Here is a 25,808-nt window from a genome sequence, read left to right as displayed (position 1 = left end):
TGTTTTTAATGCACAATGGATGAGTGCATATAGATTAGGCCTTTTTCACGGCAGATGTTTTGACTTCTCATAGTAGGAAAAGCACAGGTGTTACTAATAACATTGATGACTGCTCCGCTCTGTTCAAGTAGTAAGCCGTGACAGTGAAGCGGCTGAATAGGATTCAGCCATAATTAATTTAATTGTTTACACTTGTCTTTTTTCCAACTGTGACAGTATCTAACAGTCTCTCCAAACAGGGCAGCTGCTCCCAACATATGAACTAAGATAAACTGACTGTGTACTACCTGCGACAAAGAAAAGAGTGGCCTTTCGCACTTAACACAGTAGATATAGTTAGGTCAAGTTTGGGTTCATTATTGTGTGTTGCATACAGGCCTATTTTATAAATATTAAACTGTGTGCTCAGTTAAGAACTGGAACTTTATGGCTGAACATTGAGATAGGCAGGGATAAAGATATTCCTGAAGAGCTGTGTCTTTGTGTTTTTGTGAGCTTGGTGTTCATTTTGTGTTCATTACCCTTTGTATAGTGACTTCAGGAATCATTTGTTTGAAAAGATTCAGGCGAATAATCCTGATTTGTTTTGGTTGTCTGAAGGTGATATGTTCAGTTGGCTTTTTAATGTGGAGATTTTTATGTTGGTAAGATTTACAGAAAATGCATGGCAGCTCAGACAGTAAACACTGTATCCATCATAATGGGAGATTTCAGCCATGTAACCTGAATGTTTTGAAATGTAATCTTCTTGAATTTGTGGAACTGTATATTACGATTTATCATGTGGCCATCCTGGTTATTGTCCAGTGTCTAGTGTCTTGTAAGCCCATATGGGCTGGGCACCAAAAAAAAGGTGCAGGACACTCAAGTAAACAAATCAATACAATTACAATGTAACTGCTATGAAATATTATTTTCAAATTCAAATTATGCATTCAGTACAATGCATACTGATGATTTTGTCCTTTACTTGCTGCATCTTACACATTCACACCATCCGCAACATTCCCACCTCAACTACACATCACATGCACAGTTGGTGTTTCTATACTTAAGAGGACCCTCATTGATATAATGCTTTCCCTAGATGCCCTAGAGTGGCATTAACGCAACATGTTGAGACTTCCCCAACAGTTTTGGCATTGGGTGTTATGAAAATTAACAGAGAATATTAAAATAGTAAAAGATTTTCCTGTGTCAGTAACAAATCCTTCACCAGGTAACACTACACATGTGTGATAAGCTAAATAACACACAAAAGGTGCTGCTCAAAACTAAAGGTGTGCATCTGTTGAAACCGAGAACTTCAATTTATTCAAATCTGCTACGATACAGATAGTAGATTTAATTAGTCTATTAGTCAAACATTTAAGTCTCTCTAATGTTCTTTCCTTTGGTAGATTAAAATGAGCTTTTCTGTTAATTCAAATGAATAATGTATGTGTTTTGAATTTTCTCTGAGACAGAAAGATCGGTGAATATACTGTATGTGTTAACGGGAAAAGCAGCAACAATGCACGTTCATTATTTTTTCATGGAACATGTAGAAGAACAGAGGGAATTAATCAGCAGTGATGCAGCTGTCACTTCCATCTCTGACACAATGACAGAACAACTCAGATGACAGTTAATGAGACGTCAGCCACTCAGACAAATGTCACTTTCATCATCGAATGTCTGAACATATAAAAAAAAAGAGGAAAAAATTATGTTTGCACATAAGGTTGAGTGTGAGATAAAGGCAGAGAGTGAGAGCTGGTTGCAATTCCCATTTACTTCCATTAAATGAAAATGTAAAAGCTAATGGAAATTTGCATAATAATAAAGCTTTCATATTAAAGCTTTTCATTATAGATTAGAGGTAAGACACACACACACACACACACACACACACACACACACACACACACACAGACAGTAGAAAGGCAGTGGACTCACAGGGTCTCTCAAACAGGGTATCCCAAACTTTATTTTATTGGTTTTATCAGAAGTACCATGTACCATGGAGAGCAGTCACAGTTAGTGGCAACACACATACAACAACTTTCCTCCTATCAGTTGGTGTTCAACAAAAATTAATAAAAAAGAGAATTAACACACACGCACACTCACACATGCGCACGCACACACACACACACACAGAGGACAGAGGCAAAAAAAAAAGAAAGAAAGAAAACAAAAAAAAATCATTATTATCTTCATTATTACCAACATTATAATAGTTGCGGTTATTGTTCCATCTTAAAAAACACACAAATCAAATCGACAAAAATGACATTTCTGACTACACCCTGTGAGAGTGAAGAGAAAAGAGAAAAAGAAAGAAAGAATGGATGGAGGAGGGAGACAGTGTGGAGGTAGAGTGAGGAGGAAAAAAAAGATGTGCTGGAGCAAAGGATGGATTAAGGAAAGAAAGATGAAAGGAGAGGGATTTAATAAAGAAAAATGACAGACGGTTCTGAATCCGACAGATGGTGACTCAAGTGAAGACAAATGATCCTTTGAGAGAGTCAGACAGATGGGGACATATACCCACAGATATATTGTACATAACTATAGATGCAAGAAGACAGATAGAAAACACTGGGAATACAATCAGGTATGGAGATACTGTTGAGTCAGTGGGATAAACAGCCAGACACATGTCAGACAGAAAGACAAACAGAAAAAAAGTGACACTGTCTGAGTCAAAAAGTGAAAGGATTGACAGAAGCCCATCTGAAACTCCCCTCCGATAGAAAAATAGCAAGAGCACAGGAAGTGAGATGGAAGGAAAAAAAAAGAGACAAATCATTCTAAACCAGCCAGAAAAGGAGAAAGAGCGAGGCAGAAACAAGCTTTAAGCAAACTACAGCTTCTCCAAAAAGGCAATATATGTCATTCTTGAGTGTAGTGAGTGTTTTTGTTTCCTTTAAATAAATATGTAGAATTAATTCTCTACGGTTAGCGTGATGGCCATAAAGTCCTCCTCACTTATAACACTGTACAGTATATACACAATATTATTATTATTTCTTTAATGACAAAATAACCTTTAGATGTACATACAGTATTCCTCGCCCTCTGTCAGAGAATACAGCCATGGTATTAGAAGTAGCAAGCAGTGTCTTTTTTTTTTTTGTACAAATAACCCATGCAACTCCCATATAGATTATTTATTTAAGATACATAACTCCTTTAAGATCTCATCTCTCATTCAATAACAGCAGATATTGCCTTTTTAACAAAAAAAACCCCTTAATTAATCAATAATGTGCAAGTTACTCCAAAACAAAAGACGACGCCGTCGACTTAAATTAAAAACATACTGTTGTTAAGCTCTACATACATTAAAAAAAAAAAAAGTAACTGAAAAGAATAAAAGGTGAACAGAAAACCTGAATCTGTACAACATTCAAACCTTCTTTTCATTAACACCAGGAGAATGGGATACAATTCTCTATAACTATATACAGACATGTTATCATTCATGCACAGTGTCAACAAGTAGCACATTGACATTCCAAAATATGGAAAACATGGCATAGGGAGACAGAGGATAAAAAGGGATTTGGGAATGAGGGAAGGAAAGACAGAGAACAAAATGATTACTGCCCATTTTGGTTACTTTGGCAGCACAGAGATGTGAAAGAAAGACAGAGAAAGAGGGGAAAGAGACACAGAGGGACAGATAGACACCATAACAATACACACGCTGGGCAGGAGAAGTCCATTTCAATCTCACTGACCCAGAAATCAATGTATGGCTGTAACTTCATGTTTTTTTTTTCCTTTAATTTTCATCTTCTTCTTCCTCATCTTCCTTCCTCACATGTCCTCTCTTTAACAACAACCTTTTACATCGTAGTTGTTTCATGTTACTTCAACGGTAGAGAATAGCTCTGGTAATGTTTTTTTTTTCCGACAGTACATGAATCGCTGCAGCGTGACGTTGCACAGCTTGTACCAGCAGGGGTGTTTGTCCTTCCTTTCATTCGTTCGTTCGTTTGTCTGTCTGTTCGGGGGGTTGCATTAATTTATCCCTCAGTCTGTAAGACAGACAGTCAGTCAAGAAGTGAACGAGGCTACGAAAACGCATCATCAACCTTTACATCAGAAGCAACATTGTTAATGGTTCACAACTGATTCAACACCGTATTTTTTTTTTTTTTTTTTTTTTTTACATTGGGTACAACATTATTATTGTACATCAGAATCAAAAGACAAAATCTCTGTTGTTGTTTACATCAGAAGCAACTTTGTTAATGTTTTCAACGAAACAACATTGTAGCCGTTTCACATAAGCAACAAGAACCAGTGCAATTCTTTCCCCTCATTTAAAACCCTGCCCACTCCTTCAAACCCACCACAGAGGAATAAAAAAAATCTACTGTATTATACAGCTCGTTTTTCTACCCCTTGCTTGCTCTTAGTGTTGTATATACAGCGGTGGCCTGGCTAACCTTTGACTTTTCAAACCTCAAAAATTCAAACCGAGGCAGGAAGCTAAATTCAAGCGCTATTGTGAGTCTTTGCCTGGACAAGTTGCCTTAGAAGAGAAAGGACCTGGTAGGGTACTTACAATCATGGCAGCTAGTCGCAGCTAATGTTTAGCCGAGTTTAGCTTCCCATCTTGGTCCAAACCCTGTGCGGCTTTGAACAGCTGTCATTAATCTGCCATTAGCTTCACGTCAGACTAGCTTTTAAGTCAAGGTAGATACACTGAGAGGTGGTGCAACAAAACCGGCTTAGCGAAAGAGCTAACTTCCCATAAATGAAAAAATGTTAGCTTCTGGAAAAATTGTGCCGCAAACTAATTTGATGCAAACAACTACATAACTGCAAGCTTTTCATTCCCGCACAAGTTAACTCAAACAAATTAGGCAGCATGCACATTTCAAGTAAGTCCAACAATATTTAGCAATATGAAAGGTAATTTATACCCTGTTGAAGTTACTCAAAAAGTGATGCAAGCTGCGTCTGCAATGTTATTTATTTTTTTGCGCAAGCTAGCATAACTTTTTACAGTGTATAAACCTTCAGCTCCATGCCAGTGAAGAGACAAATGCATACAAATTTAAATAGAAAGATTCTGGTTAGGTTTAAAACAACATCAAGGCTTCTTTTGTCTTTCTTCAAAGTGTTAATGAAATATGAATAATATTTGGTGTTTTAAGAAAGATCCATTGGTTAGAAAATCCTTTTATAGGTTGGACTGCAAATATTTCTGATAGAAAGATTTCCCTTTGGCAAAACAGGGGTAAACTGCCACTCCAAGGCCTTCAAATGAGAACAACTACTTTAATGGAGAGCCACACATTGTGCAGAGTTTGGTAAATTCAAGCAATCTGACATTTCACTTCAGTTCAGCAATCAGTGGGGTCATTTATTTTAGCACTTAAATGTTTTAATCTTTAAGTTGTCCCCATGCTGCTGAAATCAGTCATTCTGGAGTGGGTTCTCTATTTATAGTGCATCATTTGGTGACTCAGAATACTACAAAAACTAGAACATTTTATTGGTTTTTCTCAAGATATTCTGGATTTGCCAAACTCATCCAATCCAGGGCTCTGCTCAGCTCTAGTCTCTCACAGGGGTTGAAAGCTGTCTGTGACAAGATTGTTGCCTAGTTTTAAATGGATTACATCTAGCCCCGACTACTTACTTCACAGATGACATTTAAAATACTACCTATTATATTATACATCAAGTAAAAAAACAACATCAGCAGGAAAATTCTGGCCAATTCAGATGCATACAGTATAGTGCCATTTAACAAAGTATGGACTTTGAGAATGCCTAAATATACAGTAAGTTTTGTATATGTTGCGATATCTGTGGTTTTGGCTGAACAAGTAAAATAGTTAACAGTCTGAAGTGTAAACCTCTCTGACAGACAGTTAATATATAGGCTGGAAGATTTTATTCTACACATATTTCTGGACAGGCATTTGGGTCACTTTCATGAGTTTGATTTGGCCAAAAATACATATGGAAATATTTTCAGAATATATTTCTTGTCTGTTTATGACTGAACCATGTTGGTCTCGGACAGTAATAGTAAATTGCTGCTAAGCTTGATGATGTCTGTTGGTTTTGTAGTTGAATGTAGTTCATTTGACTGCTCATTGGATAGTTTTAGTCTTCTGTTGATCTATTCTATTCTATCTATTCTATCTCTTTAGAGCAGGTACTGATGCATGTTTACTAGCTGGCCCTCACTTCACAATCATGTATTGTCCTGAAACAGCGCGCCTAGTGTTTTCAAAACTCCCATTCGCCTTCTAAGCTGTCGCCACAACTCTTGTCCCATCTTGCACACAGGCTTCAGGTAAAATTTAAGCTAAAAATTCAGTAAGAGAGCTGAGACACCATGTGTTTTGTTGTTATACTTCACTCCATGAAATTACGCAACTGAGAACTTATTTGTAGATAGAACCTGTTTGGGCCTGTATCATAAAGTGAGATTAGACGTCTGTTAGTTGCACTTTGGGCTTAACCAAGGCTTGCTGGTGTCATGGCTCACTATAAACCAGGGTAGATCACCATGGCTGCACAGCTAATGAACATTAACTCATTGTGCAAATAGACTCATTGTTTCTGCAAATTCCCAACATGGACAAAAGCACCATACCATAATAAGACAAGTGATAGAGTACAGAGCGACGTGTTTACATACTAGAGGGTTCATTTTGCCTTCGATGATAATTATAGCAAAGACAAAAGGCTTCTGACATTAAGCAGGAGGATAGTTGACCATGTAGTCATCAATGAGTTATGTTGCATATTTGAAATACTTTTGTTAAGGATTCTATTAACTGGATTCACAACAGTGATTGGTCTGATTAAGCTATTTTTTGTCCTCCATACCATCTCATACTGTATTAAAAATGCTCCTCTTACTCTGTTAATGTTGCATGTTATTATGGCTTGTATTTACAGTATGCCTTCCATCTCTTTTATGTGAACATGCTCATAGCTGGATTGGAAAACTCAGTTAACAGGGCCACATGGTTATCCCGAAAAACCCCAAGAGAGCCTGACTTACAGTTGCTGAACTCACTTTGTGATACAGGTCACAGAGATAGAGTTTCTGGGGGTGGGTGTTTTCCAACACATAGCTAATTGAATGGGTTACGTAAGGCTTATTCCAGTTTTTATACAATTTACTCCAGACCTCTGTGAGCTTGTTAAACCGAGTCTGGCTGTCTGAGATTAGATGCTAGTTATGTTAGATGTCCCAGCATTTACCCTGATCTGTTTGTAAGCCTCCGCCTCCACCAGCAGCAAATACTTTCGCGCTATTCCTTCATCTGATGGCTCAAATATAAAAGACTGAAAAGTAGTTGCTGAAGTAAAGTATCAACAGTTGGTTTCCACAGCCTGCTGTATGTGAAGCATGAATCTTGCCACTTACATGTTGGCTCTTCAATCAAGAGCAAACACTTGCCCTTGAATAAAGATATCATATTATGTCTATATTATATATTATTCGGCTTCCTTTGGGTTAAGGTCTTCATGATCCACATGGCTGAAGGCTAGCATAATTAAGAAACATAACAATGAGCAGAGGCAGCCTGGGAAAGAACAGAGTTGGGTGATTTAATTTGGAATAAGGCTGACCCCAATTTATAAGCAGTCTTTGTAATCAACTGGGAAAGACTCCCACTAAGAAAGGGCTAAGTCTCGCCTTAATGAGATGTCTGGATCATTGGGTGATTGGATATTTAGCTAACTCTGGATACTTGGTCTGGCAATGTCTGTACCAAATTAAGCTGTGAAACTGTTCATGTAGTCTTGTTTTTTTTTTTTTTAAGCCACACTGAAGCAAAGTCCAACTGAGCAAGTTGTTGACATGGTAAAGGAATACAAATCCCTGTTAAATAGTCCCCTAAAGACCAATCTATGTGAAGAATTATAAACCAAGGGTCAGGGTTAGGGATTAGTGGTTGTTTCATACAAAGCCCTTGAGGATTTTGATTGGTCCACTGACCAGCCAGGGAGAGGTGCTTGAGACATGCATGGATAATGACAGAAGCTGTTCAGTCAACCAACGGGAAAGCGGCACCAGAAACAGACAGCCTATGAGGTTTCACAGAGTGCGGTACCTATGTTTTTCAAAGTCTATTGCAATGTTTCGATTGACACATGAAGGTGGCAATCTCATTGGTGGAAAACCAGGTAACAGAATTCCACAGTAAAAAAACAAAACAAAAAAAAAACAAGCACACATAAGATTAACCTAGATATTTATGCAATGATAATAGTTTCTCTAACAGTTTTAAACGGTAGAGCGGCCATTTTGTCCTCTCAGACATGGCCTTATTAAAGGTAAAAGCACACTAACCCCTTCTTGATTCAAATTAGACCTTAAATCATTTACATCTACAGTATAAAGCAACAGAAAGAGGGCCCGTTCAGGAGCGCATGGCGTAACCAAGACATTCAGAAGGAAAGAAGTGGAGCTATAAAGTATGTTTAGCTCTTTGTATTTACATCTCTAACCTCAGTGACGTTCAGAACATTTCGCTTCGTTGAACGTGCCCTCTCGCAAAAGAGTCTTACTCAGCATTTCTACAGGTTGGTAGAGCGAGAGTCAAAAAGACCTTTTAATACGAAAGCATATTCCGTCTCACCCAGCGACAGCAAAACGAGAGGCGACTTTTTCACAGTACTTGACCATCTTCCCACAACGCACAAGCAGCGAAACACACAGTCACACACTAGCACACACACAGTTTGTTGTCATTAAACAGCTGTGGCAATATATCCAATTTCTTCTGATTGTGTTTTCAGTATTGTCTGGTCATGCATGTACATACTAACACAGTTATTCTGTCTTTTTCTGTCTCACTTGTCTCTGTTACTGCAGCTGGACGTTGGAGTTCACTGCTCCAACTGGAAGGGGTTTAATGGGATTGCTGTTGTTGAATCCACAAATCCAAGCTGGTAACTGTGATGGTGTCAGTCTGTTTTAACCTCTCTGTGGCACTTCACATTTTGATTTCTGTATGGTTGAACCAGCTGACAAATTGTGTGCATTTATTTGTGTGTGTATGTGCGTTTGTGACTTGGGGGATTAGTTTTACGAATTTAAAACAGGGGGTTTAAAGACAACTTTTAATTGATTGGTTTGGATTTATAGATCGAGACAGAAAATGTATTCCGGTAGTTTTAGTTTATTCCTTTTTCTTTCAAGCTTCTTTAGCTCCTATGATTCTCCTGTTTGTCGTTGTCCTTCCATGCATCCGTACTTCCTTCTATTCTGTTTTTAGATGCTTTAATGTGTCCTCCGTTCCTTCATTCTATACATCCATCCATTCATTCGTCATTCAATCTATTGCGTAAAGGGAGGGAGTGATAGATCAACGAGACAGCCTTAATTTTCAAATCCATCCATTCATCCACCTCCCCTTGCTTTCTTCTTCCATGTCCTCCCTCTGTCCCGCCCTCCCCTTCGTCATCTCCTGCCATCTTAGAAGCCCTGGATGTGGCAGTAAGCCTCCAGTGAGGAGAAGAGGATGTAGAGGAGCCACAGGCTGACGAACAGCATGGTGGTCAGGGCCTTCGCAGTCCGGGGCCCGCCCAGCTCTCCACCGATCTCTGGTCGCCGCCGGTACATCAGTGTGGCGACGCTTATAAAGGCAAAGATGGTGAAGAGCGTGACGGAGAAGGCCAGTGTGCCCGGGTCCACCCTGAACTCCTTCCCATTGCTCTGGTGGTAGATGGCGGCGATGGACCACGCCACCTGTCAAGCATCAGAATGGATGTTGAATGGAATAAAATTTCAAATCAGCAGCGTCAAAAAATAGAATTTGTACAATATCATATCAGTTATTATAAATACATTAATAGTTATTACTAGTATCAAGTGCTGGTGTACTTCAGCTATCAATCAATAAATCTGCAAATTAATTGGGACTCACCCCGATGCCCAGGAAAACATTGACAGCGTTGGAGCCAGTCACATTTCCAATGGATGCGTCTGCATATTGATCCTGGATAGCAGCTACCTTGCTGGCAAAGGTATCTGGGCGGAGAGAGAAAAAATTTTGCATGTGATGCATTTTCTGTCAGTACTTCCTCAATGAATGCCTATCAAAAGTTGGAAATAAATCCTCCAAACCTTGCAGCGTTACTGTCTTTCTGCATTAATATTGCATGAGATCATCTGCAAACACAAGTCTTTTAATTTCAGTATTCAGATAGGGGAAATCTGATTGCGCCAGATTTTACTAGTCCTATAATATAAAAATTAAATAGAATTGGGGTAATATTGCAACTCCATGCAATTCTTTCCATATTTCCAGTTTTTACAGATATATCAGGTTTTTATACATTGTTTTAATTATGTCATGTTTTTCCCTTTATACATTTTCTATTCATTTTAGGCCGCGTTCAGACCAAATCCGGCAATGCATGCAAAACGGCAGCCCTTCCACTTATTTGAATGAGAGCTGTGCATTTGCCCTGCAGGAGTGGGGACGGCATACAGCTCAGCAAAAAACCACTGCAGCCATCAAACAAACAGTTGAACTGGAATCAACTTTTGCTGAAATGCAACCCAACGTCACGCTGCGATGGCCAATCACATACATGCAAGCATACATTCCTGGTGGATTACTTTCTAACATGAACTCCATATTTGACTGTTTACCTCATGATCACTGTGACGAAAGATAAAGCATTTGCCGCCGTGATAACTTGTAAAATCCTGTCTGTGAGTTTTACAAACTGATATGCTGTGTTTTGGCTTTTGATAAATCCTTGAATGCATTAATCTGCGACTCCAACTTGACTTCCTGGATCGTATTTCATTGTCCCCCCAGCCCTGTTGTGCTGGGTTGCTGGATTTGGTCTGAATGTAGCCTTAGGAACAGGCTGTTATGCCAGACTGAGTCCAAAACCTTTCCGAAATCACCAAGGCAGAACATTTGGTAAAGATGATCACTTGTTTGTTAGTGTGGTGTAAAAGTTTGGTTGCTATGGATGCTGCAGAACAGTATTCCCCAAGTTCTTACTCACACATATTTAGAGATTATACTTCGGAAACAAAGTCAGACAGCATGCTCTTTAATTGGAGCATATTTTAGATATTAATTATTAACCAATTTCTTTTGGTATTTTTATTCCTCTTTTATCTCTGGATCACGATCACCTCCATCCCTCTGACTGTTTGACCAGAATAGCTTCAAAACTGTCCTGGTTGCCATCAAATAAGGTTGTGGACACTATACTATACTATACTTTTCTCCTGTGCCACCATCAAGCACGTGTTCTGACCGCTTAATTGTAAACGTGAAGAAGAAAACTTTTGATTCTGGACTTTTCCTTTCCCCTTCTGTCACCATTAGCTACCGTTATATAACTGTTCTGTCCTTTGTACAACTAAGAAAGTAAAGGTTAGTGGGAGATGATCGGGCCTTGGGGAAGGCACAATGCATTGCACTAATAAAAAAAGTGCATTCACTGATTGAGTGAATGTTCTGCAGTACAAACGGGTTTAAACTTGAACTCTTGATCTCGACATGCAGTAATTTATGATTAATACAAGAACATAACAACAGAGAGGGGCATTTTTAAAAAATATATTATACTTATAATTATTAATACAGACCACTGTGCAAATCCTGTTTTCCACATTGAGACAGGGAACCTTAAATTAGAAACCATAATCTTTAATCCTGTTACAGTGTTCTGTCGCTGGCAGCCAGCATGGGCCGGATTTGGTCCAAGATCAATAATTTACAAGGCTGAATCTCACTTTGCAGGGGCAAACAAATCTTGGCCTGGCAACTAATCAGCATTGCGGTGCTTAGTCCCAAAAATTTCCCTTGGTGTCGTGTTTGCCAAACTATGGCAGCTCCGAAGGGACACTCTTCCTCGCTGTACTGAAAGTAACGGTAAAGACCCTGCCAAATCTGAACAGTAGCTTCACTGAGAGCACAAAGAGTGAGCAAATAGCCAGCGGTCAGTTACTCTGTCACTCTGTTCTCTCTTTAATTTTCTGTACATCTTCTCCTCATTAATGATTTATGTCTTACTTTTATCTATAGAGAGAGAAGAACAAAAATGGAGGAAGAAAGCAACAGAGTGAAGGAGCAAAAGATGAAAAAGAGGAGGAAGGGCTTTCTTGAAGTGGCAGCCAAACTGGCGGAGGAAAAGAGGATGATGGGAGGACCGGAAGACGACTGAGGAGGAGAGGGGTTGGAGAGTGGGGAGAGGCAATGGGCCAAAGAAAGATGGGAAGAGTCCAGCAAAGATAAATCTCCCCTTACACCTTAAAGCTTCAAGGACAAGCAGCCTGCTGGGCTTAAGTGTGTGTGTGTGTGTGTGTGTGTGTATGCAGGATCTATTTATTTGCGCCCGTCTGCCCTCGTGTGTGTTGGTGTGTTAGCGAACGCCACCTGGGTCCAATCTGATACCATGCCTCCACCAGCTGGCAAAGGCCTGTGTGTGTGTGTGTGTGTGTGTGTGTGTGTGTATGGTCTTTGAGTGCTGATTGAGTGGGTGAGTGCGTGGGTGCTCGCATGTTCGGCAGCGGCATGTTTGTGTGTGTATTTGTGTGTGTGTGTGTGAAACAGGTTCCACTCGGCAGCTCCTTCTGTGAGAGTATGCCTCCCTTGAGAGTTTTCTGCCCTTTTCCTCAGCCTCTCTGGCAATCAACCGGTCTCTCTCTCTCTCGCTCTCTCTTTCTATCTCATCCTTCCTCTCAGCATCTTCTCCCTTTACCTCTCCTTCCTCTCTCCTCCGCTCCCTTTTTCCTCTTGCCCTATGGGGCTCACTGGGGAGGAGCATTGATGTGCTCATGGCAATCTGATAATCTTCCTTCAAGTTGAATTTTTTTCCCCAGTGGTGGGCTTAGAGGAAAGATTAGAGGGTCACCAAACATTAGGGTTCAGAGGATGAACCTTCTGGTGACTTATTGATTGGAAATTTGTGCAAGACTGACTGTGATTAGATGATTTGGATGTATGTATATTTATATACATCTTTACCACAGCATCTCTGTGCATCAGCTGAAAGGTTTGTACGAAGGTGTCTGCAAACTCAAGCAAGTTCTACTTTTGTCCTCAAAGACCTTAATGCCACTTTAATTCCCCTTGATGTCCTTAATACCCTTAAGGTTTCAGGGCAATTTTGCCACATTTTTTTTAAAAGGTCAAATGTGCTTTCATCTAATGTCATTTTAAACAGTTATGTTCCTGCCTTAGTCAAAGTCAGTCTACATATTCCACCTCATTCATTATTTGACCTGAAATATAATAAATGTAAAACATACGTACGTACATGTAATAATAAATGTTTTATAGACCTAACATTAACTACACAGATCTTTCTTATATAAATTTTGTTTATCCCATTGAACCCCCCAGTATATTTTTCACAGTTAATATAGATTTATTGACTTCCTGAGGTTTACGTAAAGTGATACAGACTTAACTTTAAATATACTTTGTAATGAGGCTCAGAGGTTTCACCTAAATCCCCTGAAAACAGCCAATTTTTAGTTTTTGTGTTTTATTATTCTCTTTTAACAGCTCTACTCCTGTTGTTTTCTTCCAAAGTATCTCCTCCTCTCTCTCACTGTATGTTTGTGTGTGCGTGTGTGTGTGTTTGTGTGTGTGTGTTAGCCTGGATAACTGTGATAAACGAGGTTAATCATCGTGGAACCACAGCACAGGATGGGTTTTATTAACTGTAATAGCCAAAGAACTGGAAGTCTGTTTCTGTGTGTGTGTGTGTGTGTGTGTGTGTGTGTGTGTGTGTGTGCGTATGTGAGTGGTCCACGAGAGGCTCTGTTAATAAGGCTGAACCACTTTGTTTCCATTCTGCAGCTCTACACATTTTGTGTGTGTGTATCTGTGTGTGTCGCAAGTGTATATTTCTATTTGTGTGGGTGCAAATATTACATTTTCTGCACGCATACAAATATATGTGTGTGTGTGTGTGTGTGTGTGTGTGAAATAGTATGTTATACATCACTTTTATCCCTCAGCTCCCTAAATGGGAGGACAGAGACCATCTGAGCCTGACATGACAAATAGCACTATGTTAATAACACAAGGTGGTCACAGTACAGGCGTGTGTGTGCATGTACAAGTGTGTGAAACCTATTGCAAGCTTTAATGTATTGCATGTATGAGTGTATGAGTAATTACAGTTGCACAGTTGTTTATGTGTCTGCATGTTTCAGCTTATACATCCAGAATTCTAGCAATTACTGTTTGTCTGCATGTATGTTCTGTGTGTGTGTGTGTGTGTGTGTCAGTGCAGAAAGCAGCAGACCGGGGGCCAAGGTTAAAACATATTTAACCAGCTGCTGCAGTCGGTGGCCATTCTTCACGTTTAGAGGATGATCCATGCCGCTGTCTGTAGACTGCGCTGCTTCCTCTAACAAGCTCCCACGCATAGAAATACACTTGAGAGTCTAGAAACTACAGGGTCAATCATGGCAAAAACTCCTTCAGAATGACAAGAGGGAAAAACATGAGTGCTACGTTTTTTCTCTTTTTTTTTTTTTTGGGATGTTTAATCACTTCAAATAAAGCGAGAAAAAAAAAAGTAATTCATTTGCAAGACTGTTCTGAAATGCTGTTCGTTTCCCGTTTCCAACCACGAGTCAAGTGTTTTTCTTTAAAAACCATGACCATCTCTGAACCTTAACCACACGGTTGTTATTGTAGTCATGACGACAAAGGTCCCCTAACCTTAAGGAAAGTTATCATTTTAACTCAAACTGTGATGTTTTCCTGAACCTAACCAAGTTGTTTTTGTGTCTAAAACTGACCTTAACCGTTGCATTGTCACATCATAAAACATATCATTATTATTATACATAGATTATTAAACAGTGATTAGTAAACAGTTTTGGAAAACAAATGAATGGAGTTCTGCCAATTACTGCTGATAGGGGTGTTAGATCAGAAAATGTTTATATGACCAACAATATATTTTGATATATTTTATATATTTTAAATTGAAGGACTTGTGGGAATAGACAGTTAATCTCCTTCAGCTTAGAAACTGTCTTCCCTGTTCCCCAAATAAATAAAAAATAATAATTTTGAAAGTAAAGTACTGTAGAAATCATTAAAATGTATCACGGTGACTTGATTAACACTTGCTTTAAGTCAACAAGCCAACAATTTGCTTGAAGAAACAAATGTTCTCAATTTGGTAATATGATCAACATGGTGACGGGGCGGGGCTATCTAGATTCTTTGTTGCCTTTTTCTCCCTTTTTTCTCCTCAGTTTAATTTGTTGTTATTACTGTTCCAATATTTTTTATGTTCTGATTAAATGTCAAGTGGATATCTGTATAAAACATTGTTTGGCTTCATTATTATTCATTGTTATCTGTATATGAACCAAACCGCTCAATAAAATATGTTTGTATCTTGCAATTTCTCAAATGCAAGATACATCTTTGTAAAGTTTTGTGTTGTGTTAAATCATTTTCCTACATGGCTGCAATTACTATTTTGTGCTTACCTATAGTACGTGTGGGGTTTCCATTTCCATTTCCATTGTTGTATTATAGCTACCATTGATTGTTGTTTAAAAGAATATTAACTCTGATGAGGCTTTATACAACAGCTATCAGTGTAAAGCAGTTAATTTTTATATATATACACACTCAGGAAAAGAAATGGGAGGAATAAAACTTATAGTTGTAAGAAATGAAGCAAGGAATTGAAAATGTCAAGGTGCACGCCCTGAAGGGGATCGATTGATTAATGCTAATCCATTCCTAAATTGAAGGCGTCAGGGTACTTTATGCTCAAAAAGACCTTGTGAAGCTAAATGCCAAATGTGGAGACAGAAAGGTCTTTGATTAAAGCTGGCAGAAAGCCCGACAGCAAGATATTTAAGATAATTAAAACAGAGACACTGATGGATCAATAGTAGAGCACACATACATGTATACAGATATAAAGTTTAAGTCCACACACACTCACCTGGAACAGAGGTTCCCAATGCGACAAATACTACTGCTGTGACTGAGTCTTTCAGGCCCACTGTGCAGCCAAAATGACTGGCCAGGTCCCCTGTGACAACATCAAAGGAACATCATCATCACTGTACTTAATACTACTATCTAATAAAACAATTGTGCTAAATATTCCATAAATACAGAATAGAATAATAAACATATTTGAACATCTTTTCTGTCACTTCAACACTACTATCCTGTTGGTTTCGTCGTACCTATGACGGCGGTGAGCAGTCCGATCATGCAGATGGAGACGACGAAGCAGGCCCAGCCGTTCCAGTACTCTGTGGGTGGTACGAAGGCGAACAGAACCTTCCAGAAGACGGTGAGGAAGTGCATGACGTAGTCGAAACATGACGGCAGCTTCTCCTCCCCGCACTCCTCGTCGTCGTCATCCTCGCCTGCAGGAGAAAGAGGGAAGAGAAATGAAAGGTTAAAGACGAGGGCAGCAGAGTCCTGTTCTGCGTACAGGTTTGACTCCATTGAAGTTCTCAGCTGCAAAGGAACAAAAATTCTGATTGTTTACATGTATGGAATAAAAGCGGTTATCCTATGCGTCTTTCGCTGAATAAACCAGTTTATAGAATATTTCCGTCTAAAGGAACAGCAAAAAGAACAGGTGCAGCAACAGCTTTACTTGGAGAAATATTGATCCCAGTGGAAAGTAATAAAATCTCTTGAGCCTCAGACCAGTTGGACATATCATGAAAACAGTATATCGAATTTGATTTTGCGACTACATCATCCTGTAGTGTGAGCTGCTTAACAACAACAACAACATACTCTGCGAAGATCTGTTACTGAATGTTTAACGTCCAGTCTTTTTAAAATCAGAATTGTAAACATTTTTTAATGTGTTTGAATAACTTCATGCATAAATAGGTCAAACTCATCTCAGCAGCATTATAAAGTATATTATGAGGAACCATGAAGGTGAAGACGCCTTAATCTAATAAATTAATCAATGGAAACATAAACAACACTTTTTGGACACATTTTGTTTACTTGACAAACTCAAATTTGCCCTGCTGGGAGAAAAGAGCCGATATTATCTGTTCATGATTGAAGTGCAACAGATTAACTCCAGCAAAACGAAACATTTTAAAGTCAAGTCTACAGTAACAGAAATGCGTTATCATTACGTCATTACAGATGTAATCGGACACAATCGGACTAATTTTGACCCACTGATTAGCAGGTGTATGTTTGTGTCAGTATCCAAGTCTAATCATTGCTTCAGGACGTGGACTACAGCCGACCACATACTGTTAGGCTTTGTTGTACGTGTGTGTGTGTGTGTGTGTGTGTGATGATACTTAATATGTCTGCTGAACATGAGGGACTACTTGAAACATGAAATTTAAATTACTTTAGTCACTCACTGAAAGAGATAAACACTCACATGGACCATTAGCAGTCTATGCACTTCTCTGTGTGTCTGGCTGTTGTGCTGCTCCATTTTATAAATGACTCAAATGAATGAATAAATGAGATAACCTGCTGTTTCATGAAAAAACATTGACTGGGTAAATCCCAGTGAAAGCCCTGATCTCTTATTGATTTCATCTGTTCCATTCATCCGCTGCATACAATTAATCTTCTAAGAGCCTTTGGTCCTTTCAAATGCACATTGTCCATCTATTTTCTTTTTGTTTTTTTACTGACATACAGTACCAGACACAAGTTTGGACGCACTTTCTCGTTCAGAAGTGTGTCCAAACTTTTGACCGGTACTGTATGTCATCGAAGTAATTCATAAAATGTTGAAAGACACCTGATTTTTAGAGTCCAATAAGAAGAGTTTGTGCTCGTTTCCTGTGTTATCTAACAGATTTATACAACTGGGGGTGTTTTTTTTGGCTTCCATGTATGAAATTCCCCTGTGCTAATTGCTATTTAAAGCAAACGTTTGTAAACGAGAATGTTCTGATGTACTTTTTTGAAATAAAAATGTAGAAAATCAGAGAATCAGATACACAAACTCCCACATGCACCCTTTCATTTCACAGTGACAGATAAATGATCTCTTTTGAATTATGTCATTTAGGATTTCATACATGAATTAAAAATAAGACTGTCACAAGAGATAATAAAATTCTAAGAAAATCTGAAAAAATCTGACTCAACACTCGAATCGTCCTCATCTTGGCTTATAACCACACTGATCCCGACACGAGACTGGAAGTTTCCACAAATGTACCGCAGCTGTTGACACTTTGAGTGCTGACCTTCTGTTATAAGCAACAATAAAGTTACAAGACAGCCTGATATTTAAGTCATAAACATGAGTCACGCACCAGATCTAAGTGGTGTGTTGTGTAAGTACAATACATTATCCTGAGTTAACATAGATTAATGCACTCTAATAGGATCAACGGTTTCCTCAGGGGTCACCGTCCTGAAATTAAGCCCCTCCAACATGTACATTGTTTCATGTAATTAAAAATAAATGTCTCCTTTTCAGGGTGAGCACTTGGAGCTAATCAAATCATTAAGTATAAATGAACAGTAGAAGGTCAGAACAGAGAGCGATTGCTTCATCCACTATTATGGTTTGGTACGTATGCGCGCACACACACACACACACACACACACACACACACACACACACACACACACACAGTAATGGATTATAAAACAAGTCTACCTGAGTTATGTCACTTTTTACTTTCAACAGCTCTCCTTGCCTCCCACACAGTCTATTATGCTCCTCTCTCTACTTCTTTCTCTTTCTTTGTACCGATGTTTATACAGTTTATGTTCTTTTATCACAGTCTCGGTTTCTTTCTTGTCATTTCCTGTCCCTCTGTGCGCTAATTATCTATTTATGTGGGTGCCCCGCCAGCATCCATGGAGATATCACACTGTGGATTGACCGTATCGGGAGAACGGTAATGTTGTCCAATCAAGTTAGATCGAACAGTGGTTCTCAAAGTAGGGTCTAGGGACCCCCAGGGGTCCTTGAGGGGGTTTCAGGGGGGTTTCATCCATAAATAACACAATGACAGAATGTATGACTATTTTGATCATGGGTTTCATACGCTTTCTGTAACAAAACATCTAAAAGCAAAAATCTTATCAGATGGGGAACCCTGGGACAAAATCTTTAATTGTGTCTGCTCCTATGTTTAACTTTTGTGGTGTTGTCTGACAGCCCCCCTGTCAGTGTTGACCACTCCATGGTTTTGGTTAAATAAAACATCCTTTGCCTTGTACAGCATAGTATAGATTCATGTTTCTGGCACCCTCGTAACATGAATCTCTCTCAGTCTCTGCTATTTGGCTCATATCTCTATACACTGTCACTCTTACTTCTCTATTAGCTTTTTTCCCCTCTTGCTATGAACGCTTTCTTCCTTCTCCGTCTCTCTATTTCCATGCTCAGTTAGGCGTTATGGTGATAAAGTGGTTATCCAAAAGTAATTCTTTCTTTCTCTCTCTCTCTGTATTCCACACTCTTTTCATGCTTGGTCACATTTTGCTGATATAGTCTTTATATAATTGAATATTCTCTGTCACTTTCTTACTTCATCCCTCTAAATCTCCCTCATCCCTCCAGAACCTGCTGTTACTCTCTAAATGCCATTGTCAGTCTCGTCACTCTGTTTTGTGTGTGTGTGTGTGTGTGTGTGTGTGTGTGTGATCTGTCATCTCAGTGTTATTTTTAAGAAGTCCAGACAAAAAAAAGTCAAAAAAAGATATATAATGTCCTAAGCAACAATAAATAAAACAAGTTTACATATAATTGCAGAAATAGCTAATCTGACACACATGCACACACCTATCAATACTCTCTCTCTTGCCCTACAGAGGTGTTGGTGTGTATTATCTTTTGCTGCTCACTGAGCGTGCCCAGTAGCAGCGCCCTCATAGGTCAGGGCCGATATGGACAGTAGCTCTTTACTACATGCTGCCAGCCATGCATGTTGTGTGTACATGAGTGTGTAAGTGTAGCGACTGTGCGCTTAAAATGATCCGGTCTGAGCTCAGGGGACTTGTGAGAATCATACACCACTGTCTGTTTACACAAAAAACACATATCCACACACACACACACACACACACACACACACACACACACACTGGGCTTTGAAAAAGATGCGTCCAAACAAGCTCTCGTGCAGAAAACCCCCGAGTTGCTCTAAAACGACTCCTCAATCACCCTACATTACAGAAGAAGAGAAAGAGATTCTGGACAATTCATGTCAGGCTGCATACAGCTAGCCACCAGGGTTCTACAAAAAAAAAACAACAACACACTTCTGAGTCACAGAAATAAGCAGCTGTGGTTGTCAGAAATAAATAGAAGTTGAAATATAAGAGCCCAGCAGGTCTTTTAACAAACTACACTGCCTTTTTGAAGACATGTCCATGATGTTCAAAGCCTCTTCTGTCCTGTTGGTATGTGGAAAAATCTCTCCACTGTACAGTGGATCTGAATTTTAACCAGTTTCTTGAGACATTCCCTTACCAAACAAAGACAGCCTTACTTCAGACTGACACTGACTTCAGTTGGACAGCTGTGTTGACTGTGTGTGTGTGTGTGTGTGTGTCTGCATGTGTGTGCACGCGCATCTGTCTGTCAGAACTCATGCTGACATGCTCATGTTTATATTCATGTTCCACTGGTCCTGTCAGCCTGTCTGTCTCGGACACACACACACATACACACACACACACACACACACACACACACACACACACACACACAGAGTCAGGCTGTCAGACAGGCACCAGAGTCACTGGAGAGTTTCAAACAGATACGTGACACACACAAGTGGCTTATTTTTTTCCTCAGTGCATTATGGCACAAAATGAAATCATTAATAAAGTTTCATTATTCCTTTGTAAAAACTGAAGATTGAGTCTGGAACAGTATCATCATTTTGTTCAGCAAGTGACTTATGTAATATCCATCTGAATTAGTTTTATTTGTGCTGTGTTCGGCGTTTCAGAAGAGCAGTTGTCACACACTCGCACACACATAGTCCATCAGTGCCTGTCTTTTGACAAGCCAATCAGTCTACAAATCAATCAAATAATCAGTCACTGAGTGAGTCAACCGTTCATTGTCATTCAGCGTCTAAAGGATGCAAATTACAGTTCGTGCATAGCAAGGACAGGCAGGTTGTGACGTAAACTGCAGCACAATGAGGGCAACTGAAAAACATGTACAGTTATTCATTTGGCAGATGTTTTCGTTCAAAGTGACACACAAATTAGATTCAATCTAAGCCACAGTAGATTAAGAGGTAACACAGACCATGTAGCCAAAGTCTGTTGTACAGTACCAGTCAAAAGTTGGGACACATTTTCTCATTTAAGGGAATAGCAAGGTGTGTTCATACTTTTAATTGGCACTGTTGTTTATTCCTCTGTGCCATAGACCTCCATTACTGTCCAAAACCTATTAAACACCCATATGTAAATATATTTTCATTACTACGAAAAAGGATATTGTTGAGTCAATCCTACATACACCTTCCTGCTGCTGTAAATTTTCACTTAGGGCTGCAGAAAATAGTCTGTAAATGTATTATTTACTCCTGTTTGAGTAATGTTTGCTGACCACTAGAGTGCCCTGCAGTTTTAGGAAATTACCCAGCTTTTTTTTGAAAAATGAAACTACGTCTTTGCGACCCATTTTAAAGATTGACATCTTTAGCTGGCGAGTGCAAAAGATGAGGTACAGGACGTTAAAACAGAAAGTATTGAGAGATGGACAAACAAACTGCTGATTTTGGTCTTTTTAAGGGATTTGTTGACAATAAGAAAGAGAATAACACCAGATCTGATATTTGCCAACAGAACTTACATTAAGTGAGCACAATAAAAGTAACCACAACTCTGGACAAGCACCATTTCTTCTCTGTCTCTACCATGAATTCAGGTAATTTTCAGTGAAAACTACAAATGTCAGCTACTTCCACGCAACAAGGACTTTTATTTGTGTTTCTCCACCTTCAATGTTTTGCCTTGAACACCAACATTTCTTATGCTTCCCTCAAGTGTGGACACACACACACACACAAAGACATAAGTCTGTAAATAAAACACACACGGAGGAGCAGGTGATGAACAACATGGCATGGACTTAGTAATTAGAGGGCAGTGGAGTGTGGAGTAGTTGAACATCAATCTCTTTGTTTCACTTTTTCTCCCTCTTTCTCTCATTCATTGTCCTAACAATCCCTCTCTCTCTCCCCCTTGATTTCCTTTCCATTGATTTTTTTTGTCTTCATCTTGTTGTCCCTTTCTTTGTGCCTATGCTCTTAGTCAGTCCGGTTTAACAAGAACATGTTCTTTGTGTTGTTTTCTTGTATGTTTAAACGGCTGTAAATCTATGCCAAAGATCTAAAATTACTCTTTTAATAGTTCCAGATAGAAACATTACATCCAGTCTCTATGTAAAGGCCACCGAGAGTTGTGTCAAGATAGTATTTTAATGCCGTTAATGTGTGCCGAAATGAAAAAATAAATGGTTTACATTGCCTTCCAAAAATGACCAAAAATGACCAATCTGAAATCTGAAAAGACAAATATGTTGTGTAGTCTGATTCTGGCATAAGAGGCAACATCATGCTACTGACACCTTTACTCCTGACACTCGACAGTCATTATTTGCATGACCCAAGTCTTGATTTGGTTTACTCAGACTGCTGAAGGCACATACTAGCTTCAGTGAAACTTTCAAATACAATTTCTCCACAGAACAAGGACTGTTTTCTCCCTCAGATTACTCACGTGAGGAAGGGATTGCTCCATAGCCGGTATGGACAAGAAGAATGATTACAGCGAACAATAACTCTCTCAACATGTAGCTTTGGGCCTTTTCTAGGGCTCATTTATCATATGGAGGGAAACACAGCATACAACAAAGACACTTTATGCTCCTGAGAAATAACATGTAAATGACAGTAAACGCATCCAGGATTTAACACTATCAAACTGCTCGACAAATGGCAGCATGTTAGGCTTGTCATGCTGTATGTTCACAACTGAACATTGACAAACAAACACATAATCTCTCCCGGTGTCTTTGTGTTAGCTTATCTGGGGAAAATTGTCCATTAGCCACGCAACAAACGAGAGAAGACACACCCACGGGAAAACAGGTCAGTGTACACACAAACACACACACACACAAACAGACACACACAACACATTTCTGACATTTCAGAGCGCTTTAATGGCTGGGTAAATGCAGGTTTCTTGCTTTGAGATAAATGTCATGGTCTCGGCAGCATTTTGCGCGCACGTGTGTGTACGTATGTGCATGTCGGTGTAAGTGCCAAATTGTGTTATGATGGTGGTGACCCTTGGGTTAAGCCTTTGGCGGATTTTAAATGTCTTTTCATGGCTGCCATCTTAGCCGAAAAGCTGTTACAAATCTGCAACTCCCCCCCCCCTCCCTATCATAGACCCATCCCAAAGTTTTTCTAGTCAGAAATTTGTAATAAACATTGTATTTTGGTTAGGCATCTATTCAAATTTTGAAAGTTTAGAGTGTATAAGGGCTTAGAACATTATGATGGAAGTATATGATCGTCATTCCCATTCTTAATTATGTCTCATGAGTTGTTGCAGCAATTTTTGGGTTGATACAATTTGTTACACAGAATCTAGAAAATCTAACCATTTTTGACCACTTGAGAGTTGATAAAAATGGTCAAAAATACCTCCAAAATAGCACATTAAGACACCAAGAACTTGAGGAATATCACTGAAAAATTCATGCTGTGATTTGGTATCAAAAACTTTTGACATTTGGAGATTTCTGTAAGAATTGCATTTTTTGACGACCGGATGGCGAGCACTTCTGGAAACTGCTCGTAAACCCCCTTATTGTCAATATACTTAGGAAAGCCAGACATCCTCTGAATGCTCTAGGTCTCTATTTTGTTTTTGTAAAGTTTCACAAGGCTTTGATTATCCTACAGGTCACAATAGATCAATTTTATACAGTGAGGTCAAATTTCAAAAAAATGGTCTCACTACAATGAAATACTGCATGCAAAAGACTGCATGGTTTTTGCCAAATCTGCATGGGATTAGCATAAATTAGATATGTCTGTAAAGGGGAGACTCTTGGGCAATCACAGAACCCATTTTTTCATTCAGATATCTTGAGGTGAGAGGTCGAGGGACCCCTTTGAAAACAGCCATGCCAGCTTTTCCCTCGCCAAAATTTAGCCTAACTTTGGAGCGTTATTTAGTCCCCTTCCCGACAAGCTAGCATGACAAAGTTGGTCCCAGTGGATGCTGTAGGCCGTCTAGTATCATATGATACCAGAATGTTCACTCTAGCTTTAAAACTTAGCCTGCTACAGCCTCTGAAAGACAGTAATGTCGGCTGAGGACATCGGTTGTTTAATTTAACGGATAAACAACAACAGATTATTTTGCATAGATGAGGCCAGAATAATTTATGGAGTTCTTCTAAACACTGAGATCTTAATCTGACACTTCTAATGGAGAGAAATGATGAGAGAGACAAAGAGAAATTCTAAATTTCTTCGGTCAAGATGAAGGAATTGAGGCTCTTTTTTAAAGTGATTTTAATCTTGATTTCAATCTAATACGTGTGAGAGGAGATAAGAGAGAGCAAGGCAGGATGATAGCGTGAGAGAGAGAGAGAGCGAGGATGAGAGACAGAAAGAGAGATGAGATTAGACGAAGCTAGCTTATCAGTGTGTATTAAATCCACCACCGTATCAGTAACAGCCGCTCTGGACTTGTTCAAACCCTTGCACCAGCAGTGAGTGTTTGAAGGGATGAGCCACTAAGTTACAGCATGTCTCTATTTGGGATTACTGTGTATAAGTGTGTGTGTGTGTGTGTGTGTGTGTGTGGCTACAGTATATGGGTGCTCAGTTTGTAAAACGTGTGTGTCAAGTCCTCATTGTGCATCCACAACAGCAGCAAAAGATCTCCTAGATCCATCTCAGATTATTAGTCGTTTTGTTTTATTTATTTTTGCCTTTCATCGTATTCTTTTCTTACTTCCTTCCCTTTCTCTCTTCCCACTTTCCAGGCAGTGATCACAATTGTTGAAGCCATTTTAGCTCATTTTCCTTCTGTGATGTTCTTTCTCCCTGCAGTTGTTCCTCTCCCTTCCTTCTTCCAGTTGGTGCTGTTACTCTTTGAGATATTTTGTCAAGAAAATTAAGTTCATACTCTTTACTCTTAACGCCACCCTTCTCTCTCTCTTTACTGCATTTTTCTCTTCTACTCTTATTTCCAGCATCCACCTGCCCATTAGCCACCCACTTCTTCCAATCATCCATCCATCCATCCATCCATCTATCCATGACCGCATCCAACCTTAGAGGAGGTGACCCTGGCTTTATGTGACAGTCAGGCTGCCTCATTTCCTCCTCATGCCTCCATCATAGATTCAGCACACTTCTATTCCACTGGAGAAGTAATTAATCTTTGACCTTTCTCCTGTGTTTGGTAATTAAGTTGGGGAAGCAAAGGAAAACTGTGTGTGTGTGTGAGAGAGGCGGTGCGGTAAATGGGGGTGAAGCAAAATAGACAGAATGTTAAAAAAAAAAAGACAGGGTTGGGACAAAACTGATTTAATGGATCTTTATCATTGCTGACTCCATCTCTGTAAGACGACAAACACGGTGAGTGAGAGTTGAAACTAGTTAAATTCAAGCTTGAGCTAAGTGTGACTGGACTGTCATCACTTCTTCTGTGTTTACACCAGTTAAAAACACACAAAGAAACATATCACATTCACATACCGTGTTTAGTTTTAACTGTGCTGAATTAGGAAAAACAGCACACAGCGTTTATCTTGGAGAGGACTGAGCCTTGTGTTTT

At 39.3% G+C, this 25,808-nt stretch overlaps 1 protein-coding gene across 1 annotated transcript in view; it reads right to left on the bottom strand.

Annotated features, from left to right (window-relative positions):
* Positions 1-3,771: 3,771 nt before the first annotated feature.
* Positions 3,772-25,808, bottom strand: part of slc8a1b (solute carrier family 8 member 1b) — a 149,130-nt gene continuing 127,093 nt past the window's right edge. The window contains exons 8-11 of the mRNA XM_044373418.1: positions 16,193-16,378; positions 15,943-16,032; positions 9,906-10,009; positions 3,772-9,727 (exon numbers count right to left, since the gene is read on the bottom strand). Of these exons, the coding sequence (XP_044229353.1) occupies positions 9,455-9,727; positions 9,906-10,009; positions 15,943-16,032; positions 16,193-16,378 (653 nt within the window). The 3' untranslated portion in view covers positions 3,772-9,454. The remainder of the gene's footprint in view (positions 9,728-9,905; positions 10,010-15,942; positions 16,033-16,192; positions 16,379-25,808) is intronic.

Source organism: Thunnus albacares, chromosome 14 (assembly GCF_914725855.1).
Source record: "Thunnus albacares chromosome 14, fThuAlb1.1, whole genome shotgun sequence".
NCBI lineage: Eukaryota > Metazoa > Chordata > Actinopteri > Scombriformes > Scombridae > Thunnus > Thunnus albacares.
This window is presented reverse-complemented; position numbering and strand designations above follow the sequence as displayed.